Genomic DNA, 22,541 nt, shown 5'->3' with positions numbered 1-22,541 from the left:
ATTAACAAATACGAGCGGCTAAATGCCAATTGCAGATTTCTCACCTGCAATGTACTTAGTAACAAAGTTAGGTACCCCTAACTAATGGTGGTCGAGGGTGGAAAATCAAACTATTAATTTATATTTCAAATATCATGTATTTTTTCATTTAAAATATATACATCTTGAGGTTCCCATATTTATAATTATCTCTCTTCGTGCACCTTTGTTTCCTTGAGCACATTTCAACTCACATTATCAACGTTGACCACAATGAATACGTATACCCTCCGTTGATACTGCAAAACTGTACTGAGCAATGTCACTTTCTTCCCTTCTAAAATGAATTCCTTCAACAGCAGCCGTTTCACTTTTGTGTATGCCTTTCTGTCACTATCGTGACATTTCAATCAATTTTTTTAGCCAAAATTATTTTCACAGAGGCATCTGCATTTCTGCAATAACTAGGTGGTTTCAATTGTATTGCAGATAAAATAAGATATATATCAGCTGAGTTAATCCTTGATAAACCTTATTTTCCACTTAGTTCCAGCATTCAAAATTGCTAAAATAGAACAGAACTAACTAATGATAAGGCTGGCAAAGAGTAATCATCACGAACATACCTATGGGTTACCATCCTGGAAGTAAAGTAATAAAATCTCAATTTTGCATTAACGATGATTAACTGAGTTTGATAATATCACCATACACTGAGACTTTACAAAAGGGCAAATGAAAGAGAAATCATCCAACAAATCATCAGTAGGAAAGTTGTAAGCATATGTATGCAACTACATAACTAGGGTAACCAATAGCATACAGAAAGAAGAATTTTGGATTCATCCAAAATGTAAGCTAAGTTTCACATTGTAAACCAAATACTTTTAACTCCTAACCTCAAAACTTCATCATTGAACAAATTTTACAGAAATCACGATCAGCAACAAGAAAATAAGTAATTGAATAACAAAGTTAACTAATCTTTTCCTAAATCCAAGCAAATTCTTCACTCTTTCTTCGCTTGGGCACTGTGAAAGAGGAGGTAACACCAAATTCCTTTCCACTACGATATTAAAAACAGGCCTAAACATCAGGTAGCTGCTACACAAAATCCTCTCATTTCATGAGAACAGCACTAACTACCATGAGTCCACAGTGATGTTACTTACCCCACTCCATATCACATCCAAAACAAAAATAAATTCATAACAAAAATATCAGCAGGTTTCAGTCAAAAGTCACACACAGAAGACAAAGTAACAATGTTAAAGGAATGACAGGAGAACTTCATCATTGGGGATGAGAGAGAGCTGCCATTTTTCATAGAGTTCTGATGCATCAATATCGGAATGTATTTCTTTTGAGCCTCCTAAATCCATTGCAAGCCAAATGAAGGCCAAGATAAGAGTAGGAATACATAGAAGTCCAGGTTCACATTATGCATGGAGTAAATTTGAACCTACCTATCAGAGAGGAGGGTGAGGGATGATCCAGATGCCTTAACATATCCAGCTACAGAATAATTTCGTCTCTCACACTCTCTCGTATCTGAATTGTACGGGGGAAACGTATCCTGGCAAGAGAATTTCCTCTCTTGGGAGAGGCCATGGAACGCCAACAAGTTAACCTGGAAAATATGCCCAATATGCTATTTGTTACCTCCTGAAACATCTATTTCGTCTAATAGCTGGGTTTAAAGAAAAACCACATATATATTGCTTTACTGGTAAGCTCATAAATTCCAGATATTATACACAGGAGGACCGATTGCATCAACTTTTTGTAGCCATTAACTTAACAAGGTAAAAAACCAATTCATTCAGGGTGGCTACAAGCTATACAAGACAACACCACAGAAAGTATAAAGAAAATCAAAACAGTAAATTTGACACTAATCATTCAAAGATTGACTGCATCATAACTTAATTATTTCTCCACTACAATGAGCTTAAAAAAAATTTTTTCAACCAAAAACCACTAAAAACACTACAAGTCCCAGATAACAAATTAAACATATGTGTTATCAAATCCCTCTGAACATATCCATACACTAGTGAGACGTTTTGAAGTATATTAACACTCTTTTGTCCCCCATGTGGTCCATAATTTTCAAAACACTTAATTGGAAAAAATAACCCACACCACAAATTAACATACAATGCATGATCTGGGTTTCAAGGAGTAATCTCCACAATCAGGTGATTGTGTGCTAAAATGTGTACCAGAAAACATATCCATAGTCAGGGGTGGAGGAAGTAAAGAAATGGTGTGAGATGGAATTAAGTTATGATGTTTACAATGGCACTGGGCATTGCTAGTGAATGCTAATGTTGTCAGAGGAGCCTTCCCACACAAATTTCCAGTGACCTTGAAAACACCATACTTCTGCGTCCCACCATTCCTTTTCATGCCCCAAACTTTGAATATGTATTGTAGAGACATTGTACAATCGCCTGGTGATGACAATCACTCATGGAAGCCCAGGTTGTGCGCTATGAGTTAATTTTTTCGTATGGTACATATTTGCATGAGTTTCATTTCAACTGCAAATAGGGTAGACATATGTCATAAGACCTTGACCAGAAAACATCAAATATGGGAGAAAATTAGTGGATAGTATTGGAGCACTTTGGTAGGAAGTATGATTAGTCTTTTAAGCTTAATACTGAAGGATACTAAATTATGTACTTGAATGTAATGTCTAAAATCCAAAGTGATGAGTTTCTGTAGCCACCCAGAATTAAATCACACATTTAATTAACAAATCTACTAACACAAAATTATTTCAGGTTCACTTACATTATAAAGAAGATTTGTTTTTCAACATGCAAGTTTCCATAGATGTAGTCAGTAAGGGTTAAAACTATTAGGAGCACTAAATGAGAAAGGTCATGATGGGAAACAAGCAAAGTCACTGAAGGAAAAGTACTTCATCACCAATACTGACTTAATATGTACTTACTACAGTAGACTCTCGTTAATACAAACAATGTTATTACGAAGCAAATCGTTGGTCCCGACAAAGAGGCCTATCCAAGGTATAGTAAAAGAAACGTTATTACAAAATTTTCGTTTTTACGAAATTATGAACCTCAGTCCCAGTCCCGCCGGTTACAAAATGAACTTTATTATGAAGTTCCATGCATAAGCAATGGCATTTAGGAGGATATTCACTACACTAAGTTTTAATAATCGTGCCACATTTAAGCTCTTCTCGTGTACTGTACCCAATAGTGTCAATTATGGTTCTTTATTCAGTTTATATGCAACATCATATAATAAGCTTCATTCCTGTGGAGTCATGGTGACCCACTCATAACCGCTCTTACATTGGACATACAGTTAGTCCTCTTCCTACGCACATTCGATTTACGAATTTTCAGAGAAAGGAGCATTCAAAATTTCCATATTTCGAATTTGGCACCTTATGATTTGGCTGATGCTACACGGTGTGACGTAGAGGAGCTCTCACTGTGGGCACAATCTGAACAAAGTATCATTAAATCTGGTGTGAATTTAGGAACTGTACAGCGTTTTGCCCGTTCTTCATCATCGCAGGGAGCTATTTTTACAGCTCCAGATGCCTCACACACCCAGCTAAAACAGTTCGTCACAATCGTGAGTTAGCGCATAAGTGTAACGCAGTGCTGCATTCTGCAGGTTAACTGTACTCCTCGATTCCTTGCATACGAGAGTAGGGGAGAGTAGTACGATGACAGCACATTAGGAGGGGCGGATAACCCTGCGCCAGCATGGTTTGCAGTCAATCGCTGTCCCCCAAATGCACCTCACACCCTCGCCTAGTCATACAACGTTGTCAAATGCATATGGAGTACCAAAATAAGCCTGAGCCTTCAAAACAAGCCCTTTCTTCGAATCACCAAAACAAGTGTTTCTTCCTCTAGATCCTTCACGCCCATCCTCCCTTCCCGCTCCTTTCTTCACGGAACCCTTTGTAGGCATATCCCTTTCTTACCTGGCAGCCTTGCCCCCTACCCCGACCATTCTGCCTGTCGTCTGACAGTTCCCGGCGGCCGGACTGTAGCTTTATCAACTTGGGCAGTGTTCCAATCCACCGTAAATGCACTCTTATCAGCACTTTTCGATCATCACATTTCGGAAGTGACGTCACGTAGTGCGATTATAATTTTACGGTCCTGCTCTGAAGAGAGCATAGTTGAAGAGCACAAGAGAGCGCGAGGATTCACCCTTTTTCGCTCTTCAACCCTTCGACTACGACCGCTAGAGGTAGAAATTTCTGTTAATTACGTGAATTTGGATGGGATTTGCTTCAAGGCAATGATTCGGTTCTTTAAATTGTTCATAATGAATCGAGTGAATCTCAAATCCGAATTAATCTAGAACACATGTGAATCTCAGGGTGTCCAGCGACAGGGAAAATTGGGAATTGTGCGTGAATTTTAAGTGTCTAGAATTATGCATGAATTATTCATGAACGTTTCCTCCAGCCTGGAATTTAAAATCAATTTCACAGATAATTTTTCAAGTTCAACGCCCATTTTCTGGCGTAAAATGTGTTTGTTGTAATTATAAGTGCAGTGGAATTTTTACAGCTGCAAGGAAACGTGGAATATCAGAAAAGACTACGGAATCAAAATGACTAGCACTCTTGACTCAAGAAAGATTAAAAAAAAAAAATAGGACAGGTGACATCAACCTCTACTTATGAGGTCGAAGTAGCTTCTTGGCTTGAGTTGAATAATAAATAGTGTGTGTTAGCTAACCTATTCCTTGGCCTTACAAATACATATTTGTATAATATAATTTAAAAGCATTAAAGTAATTTTGGGCGTTTAAATTTCTTATCTACCACAGTAATCACGCAACATACACCTGGAAACTTGTAAACTTTCCCGGTAAAATCTGGAATTATGAAAGAATTTTACTGCTTTGGTTGGCTAGACACCCTAAATCTTTCAACTTACTGCATTTAAAATATTATGACGGGTAACTATTCACAGTGATTAATATTTTTGATTTAAATGACATAAACTGTTTTCAGATTTAAAACCACTTCAACGTGTCTGAACATTATGCTAGATGAAATTTGTTGTCAACAATTAATAAATTTATTGTGAAGTGTAATGGCTAAAATTGCAGCCACACTCCATCGCCTCTGCCGTATTTTACACGTTATCACTCCTACAATTCCATTTAGTACAGTAAAATATTGCAACACTTACTGCACAACAACAACAACAATAACATTGCACTGTTCTCTCTAACTCAAAATTTGCTAGTCAACTTTTTTTCAGTTTCGAAATCGCCACTTCATAGTGGTGGCACCACTTGCAATCAGAGCAGGAAAGGGTGAAAGAGCCAATTAGAGCGTAAGAGCACAAGAGCATAGGGTGCACCCCACGGATTGGAACACGGTCTCAGGGACAAGGTCTTGGAACGCATCAAGTTCGTATATCGGATTCACTGTATTCAGGAAGATAGCAACCCTCGATTGCGTCATGCCGCATTCTTCTGTTGAGAAACTGAAACGAATTTTCCTGTTTATACATATTTCCACGTAATTTAATCGCGTTTATAATATACTGTTTTTTCTTTCGACGATTCCTAGAAGAAATGTTCATACGAACCTCCGTGTTCTCGGTCCCATGAACTTCATAATAACGAGAGCCTACTGTATGTAAAGAATGGGGCATAATTAAAACAAATAATATGCACAGCTTCTCAGTACAAATCATACCAAGTTTGCGTATGCTAATTTTCAAAAATATTTACATTCACATTCAAGTAATAAGAACTTTTTACGTTCAAACATGGCTTTGAGCATAAACACCCAAATTCCATTTTCCCCAGCATATACAAAAAAATCTAAATTGAAAACAAAGGTTATGCCTCACAATGAGTTGCACTACCAGGCCTCAAACATGCATGAGCAATTAATGTTCTCAACTGCACCAAGTTTCACAAAGGAAACAAATATATTCTAAAACTAATTCTAAAAATTTATTAATGTAGCATAAGGACAAAAATTGCACTGGCCAAACAAAGGAAGAGGAAATTAAAAATGAGTCGACATGTACATCATATATGCAGAAGACATGATATCCCAGTAATATTTACAATAATGTGGTCGGCTGAATTTTTTCTCGAGAATGGGATCACAATAGTTTTCATCGATTTTTTTATTTATGGAAGGTTAGTCAATAAATAATCTAATTACCTTGAGCCAACATTTCTAGATGCCAATCAACCAACTACAAAGCATTGAAATAGCATCATATTGTTACTGTCCACTATGCTACCTATATTAAAACTGTAAATCTATACATATATACAAAAGGAACAGGTAATGAATAATAATGCATGAACTGAAATCCACAGACTTAACAGGAACTGGCCAAGCAAAATAAAACGCAAACTATGGAAGGCTCTTGGCATAGCCCAGAGCAAAGTCTTCTAGAGGGGGCAGGAAAACCTGTTTTCTCAAGAGAGTGAGGACAACTGAAAAAACTAAGGCAAACGTAATCCCATTAAAAGCAGTTGATGAGCATCACCAATTCATTCGATCATAAAATTGAAATAATCTGAAAGATTTACCCTAACCCTCTTCGAGAGGAAAGCCAATAAAATAGCTTCATAAATACTACTCCTCAAATTTCATCACACTGAAATAACTATTTATGTACTTTTATTTTTAAGGAGATGCAAAATAGGAATAGAATTGTAAAGCACAATTTTAAAAAAGCCAATAGATTCTCTTGATAACCCCATTTTATCTTATTTTTCCAAAGGCCAACATTTTCTTGAATTGCCCTATGCATTTTTGATTGAACCCAATGGAAAGAGTCGGATTAAAGACTACAGGACAAATGGTGGAGAATCATTCATTATTTTTTATCTGCAACACAAGTGAGATTATTCTTAGATCCACCTAGCTACACTCAATTTGTACTATGTTGAATATTTGTTATCAGCAACACTCTTTACCTTGGCCTAAAGTGGTTGGGATGTGAATCAAGCAAATAAGTCAAGCCGAAATAAAATGCCTATCCCATTAGGAATGAAATAACCATTTATGAACTATGGAAAAAACTGACAAGACAGAAATCAAATCCATCCTGTAACGATGTTTTGCACATGGAAATGCACTAAATTTTAAAGAAATAGAGTAATCTATGCCAAGCCCAAGCATGCATTTATCATTTAATTAAAACGAGCAATAAATATTTGATATTAAAAATTAACTGTTACTACCTAATACAATGTATTTATTAACTACAAAAATACTTTCCAGTGACTAGGTCCAATAAGGTAATGGTTTGCACTAGAGATGGGTCGAATAGCAGATTTCTCTAATTCGAATATGGAATTCGAATATTAAATCATTGCTCGAATATTCGAATACCTCGAATACTAAATGATGAATGCTGGATTATTTGACTCGGTTGCCTATGCAGCAGGCAACACAAGATTTTGGGGAGTAATTTTGATTTCCTTTAAATGATTCGAACAGGAATTTAGCTGATAAATGAATATTTTAATTTTATGGAAACAATTGGGCATATAATTAATTCAACTAACATCGCTTTACCCCCACTCCTGCTGCCAAGTGCTAGCTGACAATCTGAGGCATTTCATAAAATACAAGCTCTTCTCCACCGGATTTTCTTCAATTATTTTCAGTCCATCTTTGGGAGTTCTCACGAGATAAGAAGATGAATTGGAATTGCTATCAGGGAGAAACCAAATATCCTGAGAAAATATTCCTTCGTCTGGGACTGTAACAATAAAGATCTATAGCACCACTCATATATTGTAACTTGATTTATGTTTTCGGAAAAAAATACCACATCAACTTCCGAGAAGCTCTGCTGCTCATATCAAGTCTCGCCAGAATGCCAAGCCTTCGTCCTATTTTGACATTTATTTCCTCGCGTAAACATCATACTAAATGCTTACTTAAATAAAGCTTACTTACTTAAAATGCTTAAATAAAGTCAGAAATGTGTCGCGTTTGGTCTTGTTCTTTTTTAAATTAGGCGAACATTACTAATATTTCAATCTAATAAAGGTGTAATAATAATTGCCGAAAGTCATTCTTAGACACCTTTTGTGCTAATAGATGACTCATGCAGCGGTTGACCTCCACAGAAATGGGGAACTTCGAAGCTGGTAGGAAAAAAAAGGTCAGTGGGGGAGAAAAGGGAGGGCCCGAAACACGTTTCTATTGTACTCGTGTAACTTGGTATTTTTTTCGCGCGAGCTGTGACCTTTTTTTTTGAAGAAGAGGAAAGCCTCAGAGGGGGGCTAGTGCAGAATGGAGAGGGATACCGGATCTTGGGAAATGCGCTAATGTAAGTATCCCGCGGTACTCACACAGCAGTTGACCTCCAGAAATGGGGAACTTCGAAGCAGGTAGCCAGAAAAAGGTCAGTAGGTGAGAAAAGGGGGGAGGGCGTGAAACACGTTTTTATTGTTCTCGTAACTCGATATTTTTTTCGGAGCAGGGGTCTTCCTAATGCGATCCCTGCGCAAGCTGGGACCTTTTGTTTGATTTCGGAGAAGAGGAAAGCGTCAGAGTGGTTGAGGCAAGTGCTGAATGGAGGGGGATAGCGGATCGTGGGAAATGCCCTAAGGTTGCTATCCCACGGCACTGAGGTTCTCCTGGTGGGGGGAATCGGGGATTTTCGGATTTTTTTCACCCGACCATTTTCGGTTCCCCTCGTCGAACTCTTTTCACCGCTAAAATCCACGAATTTGATGTAATTCGTCAACTTGCGTAAAACGGCGCTGCAAGCACTAAATGACTACAGATCTCTACATTTTTCCGAATCAACTACCAACGACGTACGTGCGACAGTGTATGACGCGAAATTCAAAGTATTCGAGGTATTCGAGGCGGTACTTTTCGCATAACTATTCGAAACCTCAAATATCGAATACTTTCTAATATTCGAGGTATTCGAGTATTCGCGGATACTATTCGCACATCTCTAGTTTGCACATAAAAGGCAAAAGCAAAAATGCAAATACACAAATTTTCCCATGAAAATAAGATGCAATAAAATGTAAAGAAACTCCAGGACCAATGAATGGCCAACACAACTTTTGCATTGAAGACATGTAAGTAGGAACTATTAAGAAAGATAGCTTATTATCACCTCATAGACAAATTACAGCAAGAGCAAACACTTTAAATAAGTATAAATCTTATGCTCTCACTGAAGTCAAGAATTTAAGCAACATGATCTATGATACTATACATGCAAATGAAGAATAATAACAGCACATTACCTGAGCTTAAGTACAGCATTCACCTCTGGCACAATCTCTCAGGGGCTGCAGTATAACCTGTAAAAAATCTGAACACATTTTAAATATCACAGTTTTATGGCACTGATACATCAACATCACCTGTGCATTTGAATTAAGGTCATTAAAAAATTATTAGCATATCATTCTCAAGAGCTGCTTCAAACATAATTATGAAATATCTTACAAACTAGTAACACATCAAAAAATATTCTTTACAGGTGACAATACTATAAATATGTACACAATCTATTAGTTCATTTCAAACAGTGTACTTTTTCTAAACAAAAACTTAATGAAAATATGAATTTTTCACCAAATGTTGGGAATATATGGTAGGCAAAAACAATGTCTTTAGAATATCAATGTGTCACTGTCCACAGAAAAATGGAAGTCAACAAGGGCTAAGATCCTTTCACCATTCCTTTCCTCCTCTGGTGCTGATAATTGCATTCCTCATCTTGACATTCACCCATCAGGTCATAAGGACATAGTATGACATTTGGGTCCAGAGTCATAGATTCTTCTTGCTGCGAAGAATTTGAAGGACAGGACACTTCTGCATTAATCCTATGATATAAAAGGAATTGAAATCAACTTGGAAAGTTGCTTTATGATCAAAAACTTCTTAGCCCTCATTAAATAATTCTTAAACAGGAAAAAAATGTTTCCTCCCTTCCCACACTTTTCTCTGGTTTGAAAGAAATACTATACCTAATTTCTAAGGCTAAAAATGGTGTTTTCGGTGGCAGAAAGGCTGGAGCATTAATTGCTTTGCAAAGAGGACTTTACCGTGAAGTCATATTGGCAATAATTATGGACTTCACTGTAACCTTCTCATTATCTGGGATGGTCCGACTACATCAATAAGAAATTCCTATATTAGAATTCTAGCCTTCTAATTCTTATATTAGATAACAAACACTAGAATTTCCTCAGAAACACTCATTCCCCTGACTTCATTAATTTTATCTTTCATAATCAAAGTTCCTGAGAAACAAATTCGCTGATGAGATCATGGATACTTTGTGAGGCATACCCAGACTTTCATTACAACATAATGAGACAGGGCCAGCTTTTTATTTTGCTAATCGGAAGTTTGTGTATAACAGGAGCTCATCCATTAGAGCTATTTACCAATGTATGCATTGAAATATGAATTTGAGGGGACTATTGGCATTTCTTCATCGATCGAGTTCTTTGTTCAAGGGACTTCATAAAGCAGAAGTTTTACTGCACTTGGAACTCATAAAGAAGGACACAAGGCAGAAGACCATCTAGGAACTCACATGATAAAAAGATTCACATTTACCATAAAAACGAAGTAAAATGATCATTTTGCTAAAAATTATATGTGCAACACCAATCAATTAAGTCTATAAATGAAAAACTTCTGATAAACTGCATCCTACTAAGCATAATTGAATACTAAAGACTAAGGACTGATCAATGTTAATGCAAATATACTGAGACAGATGCTTACAATAATTATACACAATTTTCCAGATGACATACCTTTTAGTGATTGGTTCAAGTGGAGAATGATAGTCCCTTAAAGATACACTCATCACAGGTTCCTGTCCTCCTGACTGTGATAAAATCACTTCAGGTACTGCTGGGCTGCTATTTACAGGTCTGCTGACATCATCCTCAACTGACTGAGAGGATGATGTTGTAGCAGTGCTTGGAACTTCATTCACAGGTCCCTTAGGTTTGAGCTCTTCAACTTTAGCACCTGCACTGGACTCAGATGAATTGGTACCTGGAACACTGGAGGTGGTAACAACAGGCTTCTCAGGTGGCAATGCAGCACCTTGGGAAGATGAGAGTTTTCTCGGAGCACTGGGCAGAATCACTCCAGAACTACCTAGAGTTTTAGTTATTGAAGAAGCATCATTTGAGGAAGATCTATTAATCACCGGGGCACTCTTCTCACTGATGCTCGGTATTTCGGCACTACCAGGACTGTGGTTACTGGGTGGTACGACGCTGTCATCGGAGGAACTTATTTTGAGGGAGTCTAAAGAGAGAGTAGAACTACTGGACCATGGCACTGGAGCAGCTACAGTCTGTCTTGGCAGTCTTTTTGCAGTAGGTACTTTGCCACTGGCAACAAAGTTTTGGCCCCTAAGGAATGGAAGACCTGACTTCTTCAGCTGCTTCGTCTGCCACAAAACACTAGAAAGTTGGCTTTTTACCAGTGCAGCACCACCGGTCGGAACCTGATAAGTACCAATTTTGCCACCATTTGCTCGTTTGTCCTGCTTCAGCTGAAAGAAAGCATAGAGCAATCACAAATAGATATCAAACACTAAGAAAAATACAAAAGTATTTTTGTATTTTTAGCGAGATACTAGCAATTTACCATGAATTTGTAAAACTACTAAAAACTAAATTAGTCATTTTACGGATGGTTAATGCCAAACAAAATTATTAATGCTCCACAAATTTCACAAATATTACCTACATGGTTGATTTAAACTTAAGAACGTAAATGAAGAACGGAACTCACAGACAGTTTTCACATTTAATAGAAATGTGCATTATTATGTAAGCCAATATTCTTCTTTGCTCAGCTATCATATGTCCAGTATATAGACAAAAGGGAACAGTAGAAAGGCAAATTGCACGTTTCTGAGGCAGAAGATTTCCACACTCTATGTTCAACTTTACCAAATCCTAGTTAACACTGAGGTTGGTATAATTCCAACACAGTTTTCCCCTCCAAATGCTATTCAGCCTGACTTTTATGATGAGGAGTTATAACATTTAAATTACCTGGACAATGCAAGTAATTAAATAATTGGTACATACAAAAACAACCTTTAAATTTTGTTCGAGTGCACAACCACACTTTGCAATACATAATTCCTGCTCTGGCATTTTCGACAGGCTATAGGGCACAATTGCCTGCAAGTTTCCCAACCCTGCAGGCAATAGGGTGGTTTCCTATTATTTTTTTATTGCCTAAATCGAAAGATTATTACTCCTGGAGTACGTATTTCACGCTTGTAGATTTTTTTAATGACGATACCTATTTTTCGCGATTAAATGAAAAGTGAAAAATTTCAAGCGCGCGAAAACGTGACGCGTAAGTAGGAATGATGGGAAAAAGTCCGTGCGATGCATTTCTGGTTCCCCCTCCCGCCTTGTGAGGTGACCTTGATCGAGGCTCTGAGCGCTGATAGGACGCAGGATGCTAGCGGGTAGCTGAGTACCTTGCTGGCTGGTAGCGCTTGGCTTAAAAAAGGTTTATTAATACCTTATCAAACGATGAAAACTTTCCGACCTTAGCCAGTTTTAATAGGTGATTATTAAGACATGTTTCCCTGAGCTCTGTGCCTCATGCATGCATTGGTAACCTCAGACGATGTACAACTCCTATCCTCTCGTGTAGAAACTAGGTCCCTGTGACGTCACGTGGAGTGGAATCGCATGGGCGCCAATCTGGCCTTTTTCAAATGAGGATAAAATTTGACCCTTGCCATTTGTCTAAACCGGTATTTCAAAAACCAAATAATTTGTGTATTATGAATACACTAATGGTGGATAACGAATCGCAATCAATGCCTTTCATTTTCTTTGATGAAGGAAACTACCCTATTGTCCCCTGTACACAGGAAATTTCCATTTTACACGGTGAATGATGGATGGATGGAGTTACAGAGTAATGGATATCTTCTTAGGATAGTTCGTTTCTCCCTACTAGCAATTGAAATCCATCTGCTTATCTGGTGCTACGCTACTTAGAAATGAGTGGGTAAGTTGCCTTCTCTTTAGGACAAAATATTCCATGGCGCAGTCGTTTGGTCATGCCACACCCTCTGCAGTTGGCTCTGCATACGCCTTACGCAATAGCATCAGTTCCCAACTTCACCTCATATGAGTGGTTCTGTACTTTTCAGGGAGGGTTGATGCAAACCAGCAAGTGTTTTCAGTGTGGGTTTAATAGTCAGGTTTCACTTTTATTCGTCTACAGACTATGACCCTTCCGAAGAAACAAGTGAGAATTTTAAACGATGGAATGAAAATAGCTAAAGAAGAAGAAAATAATAAGTGCTAGAAGCATGTTAATATTGTCAAATGTCAAGTTGTCCACTAGCACAAGACGGAAGGGGCAAGGGGTAGAGCGAGCTATGTCACCAAGATGAAGCCGGTGAAAACAAGAAATGGGATGAAGTCGAGGATCAGGTGGGTGTGCCACAGTTGATTAATGCAACATTGTTCACGCTTTACACGATTGCCTCAAATATATTAAAAATACACTTACTAGAAAGGAACATTTCAGATAATAGATTATTTTTGGCCTTTGTGATCTCTCTCGCAACCAATCACTGCACCGGTAAAAGCGTTTTTTTTTTAAGCATAACATGCACAATGCTCTCATAAATACATGTACTTGAAATGGCGTTTCGTGGATAAGAACATTTACATCATACAGTCATCCATAATAGCAGTGCAAATGCCGAGAAGGAGAGCAAACATTTTTTAGCGAGGTGGTATGTTCCTTAATGATATTAGAAAGAGATATTGGTCAAATCAACAATATGCCCTAAGTGTTTCCATACATTACTAATATTCCTGTGAACAGCTAAAATCTTGTTTGAATCCTTTAATGAATATCATAATTACACGCCAAAAGCATGTTTCCTTGGACATAGGCAACCCACTCAAACCGCTCTGATCGTTATCCTGCATTCATCATTTTTAAAATCATGGATCAAGGTTCCACTGTAAGTCTAGCGGCATTGGTGTCATGATAATTGTAAGAAATGATATTAAGGTGCCCCAGGATGAGATAAGCATAACATGCACAATGAAAAGTTAAAAAATGCATTTGAATATTGTCCCCCCTTTTACTTTTACCACGGGCATTTTTGGAAAAAAGGGGGGACTATATTCAGACATATACGGTACTTGTTATATGCAGATGATCTCAAATTATTTTCACCATGTGAGGACTGAAAATGATGCCATAGAACTTCAGGAATACCTCACAAGTGTCTCCTAGTGGCGTGTGAAAAATTTTATGTCCCTTAACTATAATAAATGTTTCGTAATGACCTACTGCAGAGGTAATCCATCTTTCTCATACGAATACTCATTTTGTGGGAACCTGCTACTTAGAGTCAATTACTTTAAAGATCATGGAGTAATTTTTGATTCAAGATTGTGTAATGATTTACATGCCTCAAACATAAGATCCAAGGCATATAGGATGTTGGATTTCATTTGTCATGCATGTAAGGGATTTAAAAACATCCACTGTCTAAGGTTATTATATATGTCTCTTATCAGATCAATATTAGAGTACTGTTCAATTGTGTGGAGTCCATTTTATGGGAAATGTGAATCATCCGTGGAGAGAGTCCAACAGAATTTTTAAAGGTTTTTTTCAATCAAGCTTTCTATTTCAAGAAAGAAAGGAGAATATGACAGTGTAATGAATAACTTCTTCCATGTAGAAGAAAACAATTGGTGTTATATTCTTATATTATGTTTTGAATAATTACATAAAATGCTCAGCTTTATTATCATTTCTCTCTACAGTAGTACCTTCGGTGAATACAAGACAAGTAATTTGTTTAATGTTCCTAATCTGCCAAATAATTACTCCATCTACATGCGACTATACCGGGCAATGAGAGATGTTAATGAAATCTCAAAGGACAATGACTTTTTCATTCCCTCTTCAAGTACCTTCATATATATGTGAAAAGGAATGTTTCTTGACTGTTTGCCTTTTTTTATAATGCTATATCTATATTCTTAATCTTATATTCTTAAAATTTGTGTTATTCAGTTCTTACTATTAATATGATATAATTGTATAAAATTGTTTCTGGCTTGATTTGTTGGAAGTTTGAAATATCTGTGATGAAAGAACACAAATTGTAATTTCAACACATTTCAATTCCAAAACTCAACAACCTCGGATGTAGAGTAGTGTGGGTAAAAACTGTGGAAATTAGCATTTGTGTTGTAAGAAGCTCACCCGGATGGAAACCCGAGAAGAATTCACCAGCATTTGTGTTCTTTCATCATATGATACCTTTATTTTGAAGCTTTCCTTCATACCCTTGATGTGTCTTTATTTACATTAAGTACTTGAAATCAATGTACAACTACTAAAGGGTTTTCTATCAACCAGTTCAATAGATACATATTATTATTATTATAAAACATACCTGATTTCCAAGCTTTGTACATGAATGGCAGAGCATGGAACACCTCTGCCGAGTTGATGTCACTCGCTCATGGGTAGAAGAAATTGTTAAAGCAAGCTGCTTCAAGAAATCTTTCTGTACAGCTATTGATGACTCCATTGCAGCCAGTTCGGCCCGCAGCTTTTGAGCAGCAATTTCTTTCTGCCTGAGGTGGGCACCTTCAATTTCCATTTTTGACAGGAGGCCAGAAAGCTCACTTAAGTGCTGAAGAGCAGCATGCCTGTAAGAAACCAAGTCAGCTTTAGAAATTCACAGGCCAACATGACATTGCATTAAATAATTTAACAAATGTTAGTCAAAAATGTAAAAGTGAAGCCAAAAACAAGAAAAAAATATATAAATGGGACAATTGAGGCATCATACATTGGGTTGTAAGCACTGCATTAATGCAATGTAATAACCTGCTTAAGTAATGCAAAAGAAAGAATGAGCTGTGGAAGTAAGATTAAATATCACAAATTCTAATGGACTAGTATCCCCTTTTCTTATCTCACTGAAAAACTGCAGTGGAGTTGTCCCCTCAGGCTCAAAAATTTCAATTTATTGAAATAATTTCGTAGATGAAAGAGAAAGTTAAGTTACAACAAAAAGAAAATGTTCGCCCACTTTTCACCAGTTGGCGATTCCATATTTATGGTTTCTGTCCATTAATTGTACGCGGCAAATATTTTGCAGAGGGAAGAAAATCAAGCAACATGATATGAATTGTCAAAACATTTTCCTCCACAAAACCAGTTTTACACCTAGAAGTACAATCGTATTTCTTCCTTTTTCATGATAAGGGGAAGAAATACTTCTACGTGTAAAACTGGATTTATGAAGCAAAAGTTTTTGACGGAGAACATTTGCCTGAAATTCAGAAGAGATATGAAGAATTAAAATGACATGACAACATGGTTCACGATTCATAGTAACAATGCAATTATTATCAGACTGTACTTTGTCTTAGGTTCTATCCCAGTTATGAAACTTTATCTTTGACAAAGTTTATAAATGTGACTGCTTTTAAAAACATAGGAAATGCTGCTCTGGTATAGTGCTTAAAGACTTGGTTTACACTCGAAGGAGGTCGGCAGAGGTATCACTTGTTGCTAGAAGAGAATCACAATTATTTTTTCTCACCTCTCTGAAAGCAGCTGGAACTCCAATTCAGCCAATTCAGATGCTCTTGTGTCTTGGTTCTCCAGAGGGAATGAAGCAGATGATGCCAATGCCCCAGTTCCAGCTGTTCTGGAAGTAACATGTGAAGTCTGAGCTGCCGCAGCCTGTACTTCTGAATTACCTGAAGTGCCATCACTGCCTCCTCCAACTCGATGGCACTGTTCTACGCCACCTGCTTGACTCACAGCCATTAACGAAACATTCTCCACAGCTTGAGAGAGATCTCCAACTGGAAGATCTGTTTTTTTCGTAACTACTGTAGATCCTTTAGAAGCATCGGCTTCCACTTTACCACATTTTGCAGATTCACTAATCACATCTACAGAGGAATGACCACTTTGAAGAGATTTCTTCCCAGTAACAAACGTCCTCAAATCAGTATCTGGAATATCACTGAAACCAACAGCTCCTTCACCTGTGCTAGTGCAATTTCCCTGACTGCTGGCAACAGCAGTAGCAGTGGAAGATTTTGTCACTGGTTCTGCACATGAAGAATTATCGCCTTCCCCCCTTACCTGATGAGGTACATTCACAGGATTTACAATGGTAACAGGCACTGATATAATGCCTTGATTAGGAACAGGTGAAGTCTCAGATATCTTGACTGATGTCTCGGCCATAGCATTCATCTTCTTTTGGAGTCTTGACCGCAACAACTGCTCCCTTAGGAGATTCACATCTTCCTCTTCGACATCATCACCACTTAGTGAATTACTAAGTGCAGACACTGATTCCAGGGGCTTATCAGCAATCTTTATACCCAGAGATTCACCACTACCTTTGCTTGATGACCCATGTCCTCCACAGTTTGGATCCCTCTGGGAGCTAACTTGAACTTTCAACTTTGGACCACTACTAGGAGCAGTCGATCCACCCCCTTTCCCCTGATTGAGAACCTCATTTCTGCGTGAGGCATGCAAGATCTCTGCAGCCTTACGCTTTTTATGCAACTCCTCTAAGACAGATATCTGCATTTTTAGACGGCGATACTCTTCTTGCTGAGGAGGTGGGAGATGACGAACAGCCTGGGATGAAAAATAAAGTTACTAAGAGAAACAGAACTTCGAATCCTACAGTGAAAAGAAAAAGTACAAACAATGAATTAATTTTAACATCAGAGTTTTCCATGATCAAGGGAAACTTAGGCATGCTAAAACATGCTTAATCTTGAAAATCAACCAAACAATGGATTCACTTTTTTTTATCAAAATTGCTTTAAGAGTAAAAACTTAGAACATCAGCACTGAGTGAAACACCATAAATAGGATAACAAATATATAGAATTAACTGACATAAAATATTATTTTCAGAAAAAGCACTCAATCACTTGAACAATGAAAGAAATAATAATTACAAATTGAATTTTCAAAATAAACCTACCAAAAATATTAAAAAAACAACGAATCTTTTAACCCTTTCCCGCCGAATGTCGGGTGGAGCCAAAGAGCATTTTCATATGCAGAAGACCTAACATCAGGTACTTATAGTGGGCATAGATTTTTCAACACAGATGACCGGACGTTGGCTATGGCTGTTGAGGGGGAAGGGAGGTGACTGCTGAGGTAGCAATGGTCGGTGGTATTCAGGCCCTGTCTGAGACCCAGCTTAGCGAGACCCTAATGCCACTCCTTGGCAATTAAGCCCGACTCTCCCACTCATTCATGATCCTCCTCACAGCAAGAATCCACAGTGAACTGTTTTAATTGGCAATGGTTTTTATGGAGAATAATTAGTTGCATACTCCATTTTCTATACTTTGAAATGAATTCTTTGTTTTGTTCTGCACATAACCAATTTGCATACAAAATTTCAGTATTCCTAATAACAGACTTCTGGATTTAGAGTCTTAGCACCTTATGTTTATTAACTTTATTATTATCAATGCTAGAAATCAGTTTAAAATTCCACAATGCTTACAAAAATGTTAGTTATTCCAATCGATGTGCAAATTATTGAAAATGAAAATCAATACATGGTTTAAAAAAACATTCATAACACAATAAGTTGACAGTGGCCTCCTGCTAAGATAGGGTTAGAGGGTCTAGTCCAGTGGCAGGGATAATGGCCAGATGCCACAGTGAGTGGGGTCCCAAATGGGAGGGACAAGAATACCAGGGCAACTTCGCCCCCAAAAATGAGCCCTCTACTGAGAGGTTTAATATATTCTCATGCTACTTGTATCATGGAAAATGTTTTCCTTACGTAGGTGCCGGGAAGAAAGGGTTAAAAAATTCAAAATTAGGCAAAACTAAACATCTTTCATGTCGCAAATGCAACATAAATAAATAATAAAACTAAGTTTGATGATGAAAACCTTTCATACAAATATAAAATAATTTTTCATCCCCATGCTTTAATTTATGACACCCATAAAATGGCAAAAAATGTATCAAAACCAACCTGTGGCGTGACTCCATTGCCTGTTTTCACTATCTGATTCGTGGGTTTTGACTTCACCGCATTTGCAGCCACTTTGGGTGTTGCAGGAGCAGCATTTGATCTCAACGCTGCCTTGGGTACAACAGACATTACATTTGCTTTTGATGTTACCCTGCAACTAGTAGAGGTGACATCTGATTTACTGACAAGTTTGACCACAGGCACATCTACCTTCTTTTTCATAATAGTCTCAGAATTTAGTCTGGTTTCAAGAGATGGAGGTACATCTTGCAATCTCGACTCTTGACCAGACCGAACTTCTTTCAAGAAACGATCAACTGACTTTTCAAAGTCTGCTGAAATATTAGCAGTGGGAAAATGGTTATCGACAACAAGCTGCGGAGATGAACTTGTAACATTGGATATTGCAAGTGATTCGGGAATTTCTGCTGGGTTTGGCAAAGGTTTCTCAAGAGGCATTGGTACATTATTACCCTGGGGAAATCTTTTTGAGACTGCAGGTTGTCTGTCATCATCACTTTCTTCAGAGTCCTCACCCAAACATATTACAATTCTGTCTTGTTGTTGGGGAACTGTGCTTAAAGACTGTGATTTGCTGCCTGGACCCATGACAGTCACATGAAGATTTCCATCAATTCTTTTCTTTGCCACAGCAAGCCTATTTTGATTCACTCTATGGTATTTCCCTCGGCTTATTACTTTAGACAAGTATGTTTTTGCATAAGGGGATAGAGAGACTTGAGCACTGCTTTGCATACTCACTTGGCGATTTCGAACTTTAGCCAGTAATTGGCCCCTACGTGTCCTCTCCACGCTCCTTTTTAAAGGCACCTTAACTTTCCCAGGTGGTAAATTAGCTGATATGTAAGTCAAACTTTTCCCAATGGGCCTTATCACATTTCCAGGCTGAGTATTTACACTAACCATTTCATGGACTGGTGAATAGGTTGTGCCAGCATCTCTGTCTTTGGTTTCCTCTAGCTTAAGTGTATTGGATGGAATATTCCCCCTTCTGTGCCGCCTAGAGATTTCAACAAGTAACCGTGCCCTGAGGATTTCTTCATCTTCATCATCAACAATGCTTCCAGAAAAGCCTTTGCTGTTGCTATACGAAACCAAATCAGACTTTGTGTCCGACACTTCTGATAGAGCATGATCATCATCCCCATGAGGACCATTTTCAGGAGAAGAGCAAGTTCCAACTGCATCCAGCACCAACATTGAGCCCATATTCATATCCACCATGTTATCATTGGTGGAGTTAGGTTCTTCGACTGCTTCGCCACGACTAATACAAGTCGTAACTTCGAGTAAATTACAACGGGTTTTATCAGGAGTGTGAGTCATTCTTTTCCTGGGCTTAGATACTAGTGTACGCCCCCCTATTGTGACTGGTATGCTTCTTGCTTTGGATGAGCTCGATGTTGTTCTCAGTCTGTGTTTCAGCAGTTCTACGCTATCTGAAGGAATATCATTTCCAATACTAGGGCACGGATTGGCATTTTCCTCCTCATCGGTTAACGCAAGCTCCATGTCCACAGGAGTAAGGTCTTCCACTGGAGATGGGACAGGCGGATCATCAGGAGGCAACGGGACCTCAGAAAGTGAGGAAAACAAGGTAGTTTGCCAATTTTCGATGGCTGATGGAGCAGTTTCCTTGTTCGATGAGGATACAGCTTCTTCAACAGCTGCTTCCAGCAAGTCAGCAGTGTCATCCAAATTGAAGGTTAAATCCGTGATGGCCTCTGAAGGCGGATTTTGAAGAGGTGCCCTTTTCGAATGCTTTCTTACTGTCATTCCTCGACGCTTCCTTTCTAAGTATTTTGCTCTGAAAGCTGACTGCAGTGCAAGCATTCGCAGCTGGTTCACATCATCCTCTTCATCCTTAGATTCCGAGTCTTCGTTCCTTTCAGCAGTTTGAGAATCACTAGCACTGCACAACGACTTGCTCGACTCGTTCACGAGAGGTCCTTCATCCGTCAGCACTTCGACAGTACATTCTCTGGACTCTTCACATGTGCCCTCAACTGGCTGTATTGTAGAGCTAACACCAGTTTGCGGCTCACTCACTTCGGCAGTAATATCAATATAGCTCGGAACTCCCTCGCCTCGAGTTTTCTGCTGAACAGAAGCACTTAACGCATTCAGTTTCGATGCCCTTATCTGAGCAAATAATGCAGCACTACCTTTCAAGTTACCAACTCTAGTAGGAGTTTTCCAATTTCTCCTTTGTCGGATGTTTCGCGGATCTTTCCTTTTTCTAACACCATCCGTATCACTCGAAACTGAAGAATTACGGTCGCGGGAGGGCGATCTGTGTTGTTTTCTCTTTCGATTCCTCTTCAATTTTTCTTCTTGCGACTCAATCACCTCGCTTTCGTGTTTTCTGGAAGTGTCCGTTCTAGCTTCTTTGGTAAAATGTCGGTTTTCCTTTTCGTGAGAATTACCTGAAATATGAAAATCTATTTTCTGTTCTGAATAATGCAGAATAAAACATTTATTAAATCAACCATAACCAAATTGGAAAATACATAACTTTCGATCAGTTCATTACAATTCCCTACGGCATAAATAGGGAAAAATTAACATCGGCTTCGGATTTAGTAAGAAATCTATGACAAAATTAATGTTGAAAATTTCAGTTCCGTGAATATAACAAGAGATCCACAGAAAGCTATAGATATGCGCAGTTATACCATAAAAATAAAACAGAAGGGCGTTTACTTACCAAAGCATATGGCGTCTGGAGAAACTGTAAGCTTACCTTCGTTGCCATGCTTTGATGTTCTGTAATCTTTAAGAAGATCTTGAAAATTTATCTCCCGATGGTCGCTGTTGAGATCGGACTTGGTTAACCTATTGTAAGAATCCCGTGTTGGCTTATCGTGATCAACGTATAAGCGGTAAATACGTCTCTTTGCGCTCCTCCACGCAATTTTTTTATCTTCTGAATATGCTTTTGACTTTCCAACGTGTGGCTCAGTCTTAGAGGAGCTAGGAGGCTGGTAAAAATTCACTTCCATTGGCGAACCGATTTTAATGGGGTTGGAAGAAATTTTCTTCTCCGGTCCATCTTCTTCCGAAGTGTCATCCTCGATTTCACCTTCTTCAGGACCATCGTCGTCGATAGCTCCCACAGTTTCTCCAGCAACCATTTCCTTAGCCATACCTACGAATTTACTGCAAAAATTTACGAAAGTAACCTCCTCGATAACCACATCCCAAAGCTTCACCAGCACATATCACAGATTATCATTTGTTTCCTAGCAATGCTTTATGGGGCTTTTTGCACGAGGTCAACAAAGACCTTCAATGCATAAAAATGGCACCTCTGGGCGTCAAGTTTAATCCGCCATATTGATAAACCTAAAATAGTATTTGAAATGGAATGCATGATGATTAATAAAATTTCGATAAAAAGTTTAAATATAAATTTTGTATCCTTTTCTAATATTAAATTTAAGTATGGTGGAAGAATTT

At 38.1% G+C, this 22,541-nt stretch overlaps 1 protein-coding gene across 6 annotated transcripts; it reads right to left on the bottom strand.

Annotated features, from left to right (window-relative positions):
* Window positions 1-117: 117 nt before the first annotated feature.
* LOC124162112 lies at window positions 118-22,322 on the bottom strand. Of its 6 annotated transcripts, none has more exons than XM_046538508.1 (8): window positions 21,790-22,322; window positions 19,062-21,523; window positions 16,623-17,686; window positions 15,462-15,720; window positions 10,789-11,543; window positions 9,256-9,843; window positions 1,446-1,609; window positions 118-1,351 (listed from the first exon to the last, which is right to left on the bottom strand). In XM_046538508.1, exons 1-6 carry the CDS (start codon window positions 22,226-22,228, stop codon window positions 9,678-9,680), a joined length of 5,145 nt encoding a protein of 1,714 aa, XP_046394464.1. In that variant the 5' UTR covers window positions 22,229-22,322; the 3' UTR covers window positions 118-1,351; window positions 1,446-1,609; window positions 9,256-9,677. The 6 variants fall into 6 exon arrangements, with proteins under 6 accessions (XP_046394464.1, XP_046394465.1, XP_046394463.1 ...); XM_046538509.1 differs by having other exon boundaries at window positions 118-544; XM_046538507.1 differs by having other exon boundaries at window positions 118-1,609.
* Window positions 22,323-22,541: the final 219 nt, after the last annotated feature.

The sequence above is a fragment of the Ischnura elegans genome, chromosome 7 (genome assembly GCF_921293095.1).
Source record: "Ischnura elegans chromosome 7, ioIscEleg1.1, whole genome shotgun sequence".
Lineage (NCBI taxonomy): Eukaryota > Metazoa > Arthropoda > Insecta > Odonata > Coenagrionidae > Ischnura > Ischnura elegans.
This window is presented reverse-complemented; position numbering and strand designations above follow the sequence as displayed.

What these genes read in the sequence shown, in the direction of transcription:
- LOC124162112 (XM_046538507.1), bottom strand. Translation starts at nt 22,228, where the DNA reads ATGGCTAAGGAAATGGTTGCTGGAGAAACTGTGGGAGCTATCGACGAC. An exon ending in GCAATGGAGTCACGCCACAG is followed by an intron (nt 17,687 to 19,061) that starts GTTGGTTTTGAT and finishes TTTTCATCCCAG; the next exon opens with GCTGTTCGTCATCTCCCACC. An exon ending in CTTGAACCAATCACTAAAAG is followed by an intron (nt 9,844 to 10,788) that starts GTATGTCATCTG and finishes TTTATATCATAG; the next exon opens with GATTAATGCAGAAGTGTCCT.